General features: G+C 43.9%; 1 protein-coding gene across 1 annotated transcript; it reads left to right on the top strand.

Moving 5' to 3' along the window:
* The first annotated feature begins 900 nt into the window (after positions 1-900).
* MRGBP (MRG domain binding protein) lies at positions 901-10,025 on the top strand. Its single transcript, XM_087959195.1, has 5 exons — positions 901-1,320; positions 3,571-3,692; positions 5,325-5,406; positions 6,476-6,550; positions 9,051-10,025. Exons 1-5 carry the CDS (start codon positions 954-956, stop codon positions 9,239-9,241), a joined length of 837 nt encoding a protein of 278 aa, XP_087815321.1. The 5' UTR covers positions 901-953; the 3' UTR covers positions 9,242-10,025.
* The last annotated feature ends 1,124 nt before the right edge of the window (positions 10,026-11,149 follow it).

Below are 11,149 nucleotides of genomic sequence, written 5' to 3'. Positions count from 1 at the left end.
TCTAAAACACGGTCTTTTCAGCAGTTCCAGGAAGGCTCCACACCATTTGCACTACAGGTAGTCCTCGACTTATAACAGTTCATTTAGTGACTGTTCGAACTTACAACGGCACTGAAAAACAGGATTTATGACAGTTTTTCACACCAGGGTAGCATCCCCATGATCACATGATCAAAATTGAGATGCTTGGCAACTGGTTCATACTTATAACGGTTGCAATGTCCCAGGGTCATGTGATCCCTTTTTGCATCCTTTTGACAGGCAAAGCCAATGGGGAAGCCAGACTCACTTAACAACTGCAATGATTCACTTAACAACTATGGAAATGTCGTAAAGTGAGGTAAAATTCACTAAACAAATGTTTCATTTAGCAACATACATTTTGGGCTCAGTTGTGGCCGTAACCCAAGTACTACCTGTACTCAGGTGACCCTGAGGACACAGATAAGCCTCCAAGTGGCCTCAATGGCTCTCTAAAAAAGATGCAAATGACCAGCTGTCTGCAAGGAATACAAATCCTTCCATTCCCCACCATCCAGTCAGAGCTGAAGAAGCTTCTTGGATGAGAAGCAAAACATCTTCAAAGAAAAAAACAGTGTGGGAAGCCAACCCATACACCCCTCCTTGAAGAATGAAATATTTTGAGGAATATTTTTTTTAAAAAAAGGCAGGATAAAATATTTCCCCTAAAAGAGAAATTAAAAAAAAAAAAAATCTTAAGGGAGACAGAAACTCAAAGCTCCAGAACTCAGCATCTGCTTGGGAGCAGGAGCTCTGAAGTTCTGTCTCCCTTAAGATTTTTTATCTCCCTTTTAAGGAAAATATTTTGTCCTGCCTTTTTTAAATATTCCTCAAAATACTTCTTCTAGGACTGGAGGGGGAGTGTTGGCTTCTCACACCAGAAAGTCCTGTTGCCTCTTGAGGGGGGAAAAAGCACTTTAGGGGCAGCTGAGATGCTAAGAGCGGATCCTCAGCCATTGATACTGGAGCCCCGCACGGACGCCAGGGGGCGCTGGGCGTCCGCACGGGCCTCGGCGGCGGCCATGGGCGAAGCGGAGAGCTCGGCTGGGGCAGCGGAGGTGAAGCCCCCCTGCTCTGGCCTGGGCCCTGGGCCTGCTCCGCCCGCGATGGAGCCCGGGTCTCAAGCGTCGTCGGAGGACGCGGCGGCTGCGGCGGCCTCTATCGCTTCGGCCGCGATGTCAGCCACATCGGCGGCTCCTCCGCCGCCGCCTCCGCCGCCGCTGCTGCCCGTGCCGGTGGTGTGGAGCCCCGAAGTGGAGGTGTGCCTCTTCCACGCCATGCTGGGCCACAAGCCCGTCGGTGAGTGCTTTTTTTTTTTTTTTTTGGGGGGGAGTGATAAAAGCAGGCCGCGGGTCGAGCCTCGGCCTCGCGTAGCGGCGCCAACCGAGGCGAGGCGCGAGAAGGCGGGCGGGATTCTTAACGGCAGCGCGGGGTCTGGGCCGGCTACTTTCCGCCCGGCACTTCGTTTCCAAACTGGCTTAGTTTCACTTGGATTGCCGTTATCGCGGCCTTTTAGGGCTGGAGCGCAGAAGGATTTAATTTCTCAGGCTGTAGGGGTGAAAAAAGGGGTATTTATTTATTTATTTTATTTATTTGATTTGCCAATTGTTTACAAGATAATAAGTATAAATGTATACATAGTTGTGAATACATGAAATGGTTACATATAAGAAAAATAAAAGAATAGGAGAAACAATAGGACAGGGACGGTAGGCACGTTGGTGCGCTTATGCACGCCCCATTCCGGGATAAATTCCAGGGTGCCAGCTGTCTTTGAAACCTGAAGTAGCTGAGCTGGTTCTGATTATTATTGGTTATTGTTGGATGGGAGACCACCAGGAGATCCCAGGCCCAAGCTCACTTCAGGAGACTCCCTCAAAAATGGAGCTCCGGTAGAAGAAGCTTCTCTTTTTTAGATTAAATTGAGAGGAAAGTCAATAATAATGGAAAGTGTTGGAGATTGGAGCCCTCATTTTTATGAAAACAGACCAGGAGCTTGAAACTAGATCTGTTCCATTAATATTATGTTGAGAAAATACTGTTATTATATGATCACTACTAATGAACATTAGTAGTAGTAGTAGTAGTATTGCTCAAACTAACTGTAACCTGACAACACACTGTTTATCCAGACATTGAAATTGTTGCTCTTTCTTTTTATAGTAAAAAATATATATATTTGAAACTAGACCTGTTCCCTCAAAAATTCACAAACCGCAAAATAGTGCTAATTCTTGCAAGCAGAATCAGGTTGAATTTGGGTCATTTGATGTAGTTGCCCTTTATTCTGTCTTGATTGTATATTGGCTCTTTACAAGAGAGTAGAACTTTGGCCAAGAAGACCTTGGAATCTAAATTATTTGTGCATGGTTTTTTTTTCTCCCATCAGGTTTTGCTTTCCTTGATTACAACCTGGAGAATTTTTTTCTCTGTCTCCATATTAAGTTTGACATAAGTAGTGTGATCTGGTACTTTGTGAATAAGTTCACAGAGGCAAAAATGGTTGGATTTTGTTAACCCTCATTGGCCCAACATACCCACTTGTCCTTGATGGATAAAGCATGCCATTTTTGCAAAAGTTTCCCAGCTTAACTCTCCCCAGTGCACCTCTTACTCCCTGCAGCCAAATCTATGTGGTGTAATCTATTTGACCAATTGTATTCTAGATCCACTGTGGAGTTGTAAATTTTTAAACTAGATATCTTGGGGGAGGGGGGGTTTGTACTGCAGCATTTATGAAATAACTTGTGGCCTCAGCAGGCACCTTGCCTGGAATTGGAAGTTAAACCTGCTGAGGCCACAAGTTACTTTATAAATACAACTGGTTCATTTAGTGACCATTTAAACTTAACAACAGCTTGTGACCATTGACATGATAATTTTTCATATTTATGACTTTTGCAGCATTCTCCCCCCCCTCCCCCCATGGTCACGTGATCAAAATTCAGATGCTTGGCAACTGACTTGTATTTATTATGGTTGCAATGTTCTGGTGTCATGTGATCCCTTTTGCCATTTTCTGACAAGCAAAGTCAAAGGGGAAGTCAGATTCACTTAATAACCATATTACTAATATAATTACTGCAGCAATTAACTTATCTCTGGCAAGAAATGTTGTAAAATGGGGCAAAAGTCACTTAATCGCCTTGCCTAGCAACAGAAATTTTGGGTTCGATTGTGGTCGTAATTTGAGGACTACCTGAATTAGAGACTTCCAAGGAATGCCAAACATGCAGACTAGACTGGTTGTTGTTGTTTTTTAAATTAAACTGCTTCTATATCATTTCCAAAGAGAATCATAGATGTGCCCAATAAATCAGTATTTCTCAATCATGACAACTTTAAGATGTGTGTTGAATTCCCAGAATTCCCCCATGCTGGGTAGGGAATTCTGGAGTTGAAATCCACACCTCTTATATGTTGTCAAGGTTCATAAACACTGCATAAGCCATCAGAAGTCAAGTGTGATACAAAGAAGTCATTCTTTTTGTGTTAGCTTTTCTTTTTATCCCCCCTGTCCACCGTTCTCACTCTTTCTTTCCCCTTCAGGTGTGAATCGCCATTTTCATATGATCTGTATCCGAGATAAATTTAGTCAGAATATTGGGAGGCAAATTTCTTCCAAAGTTATCTGGGATCACTTGAGCACGATGTATGACATGCAGGCACTGGTAAGTGTTGACAGGTGAACAACATAGGTCGGTGCCTCTGCTGACTTACAGCAGTGAGGGCTGGCCATAGAAAGTGCCTGCTCTGCAACCCAAGCCAGGTGGAGAAATGTTGATTGTTTGTCCTTTCAGAGGGGAAACCATGGCTGGGTGGTCCTTTCTATCCTCCATGCTCCATTTTGCATCAGAGCTGCAGTTGCGTGCAGACAAAAAGATTCCACATGGGCTATTTTTCAGTCTTTGGAACTCCTGACTCCTGAGGCTGATCATAATATCAAAGAAATCATGTTGGGTGCAGAGCACCCTCTTGGAAATAACATGCTAAAATCAGTAACGGTGAACCTTTTGGGCTCAGGGTGTCAAAAATTCAGAGAATGCCAAACTTGACTCTGTTGACATGATAACCCGTCCAAGGAAAGAAAAACAATTATTTTTTTAAAAAAATTACAGCCCAAATATGTGTGGTGCTATATATTATGTAAATAAATGTCAAATAATTACAAAAATGAAATACTAGTAAAACAAACTCATTTTCAGAAGCTCCGAAGGCTGAATAAGTTCAGATCCCATTCTTGCCCAGCCTCCAAAAGTCACTAGAGAACTGGATGTACTTTCAAGAATAATGGGGTGTTGGTAAACGCTGGTGTGTCACCCAAAACATGTCACCTTTTGAGGTGCGTGCGATAGATTCGCCATCTTTGTGCTAGATGTTAAACACAGGTGTAAGAACCAGTGCAGTTCAGGGGTTGAACTCCAGATGGGGAGAGCCAGATTGCAGTCCTCCCTTTGGATCACTTGGGGCTAGTCACTAGATTGGGAAAACATCTGTCTTTCCACCGTTATTGGACAAAGAGGGTAGATTATGGCCTCAACCTTCAATAAAGAGACCTTTATCCTACAGTGAATTGATTTGGGTTGATACAATATATAATGTTAAGTTTTATATCATGCACCCATTTATCCTTTCATCTTGTCCTCCGTTATTAAATATCTTTCCTGGAATACCATATTATGCCTGCAGAAAGCTCCGTAGGTATTGTAATATTGTGATCAGATAAAAAAGTGCGGAAATTGAGAACTGAAAAGACATCACAAGATCTAAAATTAATCTGAGAAGGCAATGCTTTTCGTTCTAGTTAATACTTTTCTTGTCCACATGCCATATATCTGTAGCACCCATTTAGGGATTATATGTGTGAGAAAGATATACAAATTGGAACGATTGCTGTTTATTGTATATTTTCATTTTTAAAGGAAATCTTACTTGTTGATGTTCAGTATCATAAGCAACAATAATACCATGCAGAATAATTCAATTTTGTACAGCATGATTTATGGTAGCATACAGTGCAGTCATAAAATAAAAACGAATACATAAGAGAATAATGTAAATGCTGCATCAAACATCAACACATACAAGCTTTAAAAACCAACTACTGAGAAGTGTTGATCTTATGTACTAAACGAGTTTAGAGGTCAGAAAAAAAAAACAAAATAAAAAAGGAAGAGCTAGAAACAAAATAGGAGCTCTTTCAAAATATTAAGCCCTAATTGCAAAATTTTGTGTATGTTTATTTGGAAAAAAAACTCAAGGTTGGCATAATCAGTTTAATTAATTTTGTTTTTCTTTTTAAGCATGAGTCTGAGATTCTTCCTTTCCCCAACTCAGAAAAAAACTTCATCCTCCCTGAAGAAATTATTCAAGAAGTAAAAGAAGGTGAGACATTTGGATGTATGGTACATTTCTTGCAAACAAAATCTTATAGTAAAAGTCTGTATAAAATTGCAGCCTAAGCCATTACACTAGACGATATATTGATATAGTCCTCAAACGGCCAGAATTCGGCATGAGGTAGTCCTCAACTTACAACCATAATTTTTAAAGCAAGCTGTGATGTCTTTTTGAAAGTTATCCAAAAATAGCACCGGTTTACAAGGATACCGCAGCTTGCTTTTGGAAGCTGTTTTCTGCTATCCTCCAAATTGGCATCCCAATGATAGCACAGGTAAAGCTTCCAAACCAAGATGAAGTGGCTTCCTAAACCTATGTTGTTTCCAGAAAATTTGGAAACCTGATCTAGGTTTGGAGGAGCCTTCCAGATGGATGGACTTCAGTTGCCAGAATTTTTAGCAGTGGCCATGCCGGGGTTATAAGGAATGCTACTAAATTCTTTCCTGAAAGCGGAGCATAGCTCACGTTTTCATGAAGGAAGAAAGCAAATCTCTATCTTAGAGGATGCTATTCATTTTTGGTGGAAATGGACTGATTACAATGAATCCTATGTTCCCTTCAATGCTTTTTGGATAGAAAAATATATTTTGAAAGCTGTTGAAATGGGGAAAGGCAACAACTTCAAGAGCACGGAGAAATTTGCCAAAATGATAAAAATTTGGATTTAAGTCATGATGTCATCCATTTTAGAGATGGAATAGGAATGTCCTCTCTTTTGCTCCAAACAAAAGAGGTTTTAGGACCGTATCAGTTGAATGTAAACTGAAAAAAATATGCATAATGTTTTGTACCATTTGCTGCCCTGAAATTATTGCTCATTTCCTGCTTCTTTGTTTTGGAGGCTGTCAGTTTGGTTTGGTTTTTTCCCTAACCCGTACTTCCAAAAAAAAATAAAAATCCTACTTTTAGATGATTTGGTGGCAGCAGGAGCTGGCAGTGAAAAATCCTTTTGCCCCAAAACTCACTTGGGTGACCTTCTCAAGATCAGCTGAAGGAAGAAAGACCTTGAAATTCCCTATTTGCCCACTGATCTGCTTCTCAATTCTTCACATAGGTAAAGTGATGATTGAAGACGATGTGAAGGAAGAAATAAAAGAAGAGATGGAAGCGCACTCAGCCGCCGAAGAAGGTATTTTGATATGTAAAAGACAAGTCTTCAGTAAGAAAAGGATTGGCCCTTATTAGATCTCACATGTGCAGGCCATGAAAACATTGTTTTAGAAGGTAAACTGTTTTAGAAGAGTTGAAAGAGATCGTGCATTGTTAAGAGGTGGGAAACTGCATGTTGCAATGCATTTCAACCTTGGCAACATAACAAGAGATTAGACAACCATTTGTCTGCAATGATACAGGGCAGAGGTCCCCAAACTTGGCAACTTTAAGACTTGTAGACTTCAACTCCCAGAATTCTCCTAGCAGCATAGCTGGCAGCATAGCAGGCTGGAGAATTCTGGGAGTTGAAGTCCACCAGTCTTAAAGTTGCCAAGTTTGGGGACCCCTGATATAGGGTGTCCTGCATGAGCAGTGGGTTGAACTCCAAAGTCCCTTCCAACTCTGTTAATTCTGTTGAACTTAAGATATGTGGACTTCAACTCCCAGAATTCCTCAAAACTCTTATTCATGAGATCTCATTATAGAGTCCACGTTCCAATGGTCAGTCTTCTTCGGAAGTCATGTGACCAAACATCAGACACTCAACAGCAGGGCTGCATTTATGACAATGTCCTGCAGTCATGGCCACATTTTAGGGCGGTTTTGCTGAAAACCAGCATTCCCTGTTTTCAGCAAAAGCCATGTCCATGGCACATCATTGGTTTGCTTAACGACCACGATGATTTGCTTAACAACTGCCACCAAAGTGGTGAAACTGGGTCAGTCACATGATCGAACCATTCTCCGAATCATTTCCAGATACGACCGTAATCGGCCAGCTCCATTATATTTGTATCTTGAGGTCCACTTCTAGTTATTAAGTAGAAAACTGACCATTTAGGTCCATGAAGAATCGGATAAAATCAGATGGGTGGAAATTGATCAAGGAGAGAAACAACCTGGAATTAAGGAGAAACTGAACTGACAGTGAGGACAATTAACCGGAGGAACAGCTTCCCTTCAGACGTTGTAGAGTCTTCATCACTGGAGGTTTTTAAGAAGAGACTGGACATCCACCTGTTTGAAATGATATAGGGCCGTGATGGTGAACTTATGGCAAACGTGCCATAGGTGGCACCCAGAGCCATTTGTGCGGACACGCGGAGCCCCATCAAAATTTACCTGTGCGTGTGCGCACCTCCCAGCTGATTTTCGGCCCGTTTGAAGCCGTTTTCGCCCTCCTGGAGGCTCAAGGAAAGCTCGGCAGCCTGAAAAAACGGGCCCGTTTTCAGGCTCCAGAGGCCCTCCGGAGGCTGAAAACAGGCACTTCCAGACGGTATTTCTGGTATTTCCAGACGGCCCGTTTTTCAGCCTCCCGAGACTGCAGAGGCTTCCCTCAAGCCTCCGGGAGGGCGAAAACGGCCTCAACTGGCCCCCGGAAATCAGCTGGGAGGCCACGCGCATGCGCAGTGCAGGTAAGGGGACGGGTGGGGGTGTTGCGTGTGCATGCGCGGGGGGGCGGGGCGCATTGCATTGTGAGTGCCAGCACACCACAACAAAAAGGTTCGCCATCACTGTTATAGGGTCTCCTGCTATAGGGTTGGACTAGAAGACCCCCCCCCCCCCAGGGTCCCTTCCAGCTGTATTCTGATTGATTGGTTGAAATGGTGGATAGAATGGCCCACTTTTAAGCCACAGATAGATTTTGTTAATGTATATTTCTTATCAAAAGTACAATCGCACGTGGAAAGAAATGCATCTACCGTATTTGCCGGCGTATAAGACGACTTTTTTGCCCTGAAAAAGATGCCTCCAATTGGGGGGGTCGTCTTATATGCCGGGTCGTCTTATACGTCGGCAAATAGTAATTGGGAAGCACTGCGGCTGCCCACGGCTGAGGCACTTTTGCGCACCGTGGAAGCGAATCCCGTAAAGCCGAAAGGAGCAGCCAGCCTTCTCCCAGCTCCCAAGGAAAGCGAGGCTCGCACCGCCCGAGCTCCGCTGAGGTATCCGGCTGGGGCTGTCAGGAGTTGTTACCGCTGGCGCAGCTCGCGCGGCTCCAGTCCGCGTTGCCTCGGGAAGGGAAAGGCAAAACCAGGAGCCGCTGCTGCCATTGCAAAGCGCCGCCGCGGCTCTTCCTTTTTGCCTTTCCCTTCCCGAGGCAACGCGGACTGGAGCCGTGCGAGCCGCGCCAGCGGTAATAACTCCTGACAGCCCAGCCGGATACCTCAGCGGAGCCCGGCGATGCGAGCCTGCTTCCTTGGGAGCTGGGAGAAGGCTGGCTGCTCCTTTCAGCTTCATGGGATTCGCTTCCACGGTAGACAAAAGTGCCTCAAAAAAAAAAGTGCAAAAGTGGAAGGCGTGCGGAAGAGGGGTGAGTATATAACAAACTATATTTTGAGTGGAAATGTTGGGGGGTCGTCTTATACGCCGGGTCGTCTTATACGCCGGCATATACGGTAAATCCATTGCAGCCTTGCTCTTTTTGGGGGAACGAAGATGTGACTTAAATCATGGTTTTCATCATTGTGTTTCAGTATATGCTTCTCTGGGGAGCCTGACAAAGGCCACCGAAAAACCCAGCAGCAAAGAGAAGGAGAGGAGTTCCTCAGAGTCTGGATCCAAAGAAGGAGGAGATAAGAGGAAGCGGAACAGAGTCACAGAGAAGGTCTTAAATGCAAACAGCAACCCCTCCAGTCCCAGCGCAGCCAAAAGACGCAGGACATAAAAGATGGCGGAACCACCCTGGGCGTATCCTGGGGAAAATTGTAGGTCATAGTTAGCCCATCGGTGTCAAATGGGGGAGACGAAGTGAGATAAACTGGTCATCACCCCCTCCAAAAGGAAGCAAGTGGTAGCTTTGTCCTCCAGATTTTAGGAATTAGAGGGAGGCTTTACAGCAGATGCCAAACAAGTCCGACATTTCTTCTTGCTGTCAGATGCAAACTACTACTTAGTCTCCTAACTGGATCTGTGGGAACCAAGGAGCGTCGGTTTTTGATTTAATTTTTTAGAGGCTTCTGTGTTTTGAACTGGAGCTGCTCCCCTTGGCGACTGCAGCACAATTCTTGATCACCAGAATCGGAACTTGCCAAAAACAACTTGAGTTTAATCACCCTGGGATCAGTCAGGCGTGTTGCCTGGTATAACAGAAGAGAGTTCTCTGTATATTTGTATATATGTATGTGGGTTTTTTTTTTTTTATTCATTATTTAATTTACTGACCATTTTTAAAGAAGTATTTTTTTGCAGAAATTCTTAAATAGAGGTTCGGGTAACTTTGCTATTTAAGCTATTTTGGAAGTAGGTTTAGGTTTTTACTTGAAAATGTGCTGAGTTTATACGCACAGGTGTTAAAAGTTGAACTCTCTTAGTGTTTCTGTATGATCCGGTAGTAAAATTTCCTTCTCTGAATTAGGGAGGATTTAGAAAACACCTTTTGTAAGAAAAACAGTAACAGTTACGGTAACATTCAACATTCTGTTTGAATAAATTTCTGCTGTTCGATAAAATGGGTTCCAGTCCCTTTCGTGTTTCATTCGAACCCTTTACATTTTACAAGCCTACATGAAGTCAGGTTTGTTTCACCAAGTTCTAAGAAAAGCTCAGTTTATGGTCAGCTTTAATTCTTGCAAGCAGCCAGTGATTTTTCTCCATCCTTTAGGCCCGTGGTGGTGAACCTATGGCGCATGTGCCAGAGATGGCATGCAGAGCCCTCTCTATGGGCAGGTGAGCTATGGCCCTGGCTCAGCTCTGCCACGCATGTGCGCGCGCCTCCTGCCGGCCAAGCTTCACCTCTCTACCACGCAGGCATGGGGGGGCCATCGTGGGGGCATGCACATGTGGGGGGAAATACTGGAAGTGACGAAATGGGCCTGCAGAAGCCTCTGGGAAGCCGAAAAAGGCCTCAACCCGGCCAAAAATCAGCTGTGAGGCGCAGTACAGGTAAGCATGCGTAGGGGTCCTGGGAGGGCGCGCACATTGCCTTCTGGGTGCTGACACGTGAGTGTAAACATGCAAGCGCGCGCACAATTTTTGGCACAGGAGCACAAAAAGGTTAGCCACCAGTGGCCTATAGGCTAGTGTGTGTGTACAGGTAGTCCTTAACCTACGACCACAATTGAGCCCCAAATTCCTCTTGCTAATCGAGAGAGTTATTAAGTGAGTTTTGCTCCATTTTATGACTTTGCCACAGTTGTTAAGTGAATCACTGCAGTTTTTAAGTTTGTAACAGGGTTGTTAAGTGAATCTGGCTTCCCCATTGGCTTTGCTTGTCAGAAGGTTGCAAAAGGGGATCACGTGACCCTGGGACAACTGCAACTGTCATAAATACGAGTCAGTTGCCAGGCAGCTGAATTTCAATCGCGTGGCCATGGGGATAACTGCAAGGGTTGTAAGCGTGAACAACTTTATCATAAGTCACTTTTTTTTCAGTGTCGTAACTTTGGTCATTAAACGAACTGTTGTAAGTCGACTTATCTGTGCTTTGTGCAATTTTCTTATTCTTCAGCTGGGAAATAATACAGATATACCTGTAGTTGCAATCTCCTCGCATATAGATAGTCCTCGAGTTACAACCACAGTGGAGCCCAAAATACGTTTTGCTGAGTGAAACATTAAGTGAGTTTGCCCCATT

This window comes from Notechis scutatus, chromosome 3, assembly GCF_049901735.1.
Source record: "Notechis scutatus isolate UNSWTSFEM ecotype Mainland chromosome 3, rNotScu1.2, whole genome shotgun sequence".
Classification (NCBI taxonomy): Eukaryota; Metazoa; Chordata; class Lepidosauria; order Squamata; family Elapidae; genus Notechis; species Notechis scutatus.
Note: the sequence above shows the minus strand (reverse complement) of the source record. Positions and strands in the feature narration are given on the sequence as shown.

What these genes read in the sequence shown, in the direction of transcription:
- MRGBP (XM_087959195.1), top strand. Translation starts at nt 954, where the DNA reads ATGCTAAGAGCGGATCCTCAGCCATTGATACTGGAGCCCCGCACGGAC. An exon ending in TGTATGACATGCAGGCACTG is followed by an intron (nt 3,693 to 5,324) that starts GTAAGTGTTGAC and finishes TTTCTTTTTAAG; the next exon opens with CATGAGTCTGAGATTCTTCC. An exon ending in TATTCAAGAAGTAAAAGAAG is followed by an intron (nt 5,407 to 6,475) that starts GTGAGACATTTG and finishes TTCTTCACATAG; the next exon opens with GTAAAGTGATGATTGAAGAC.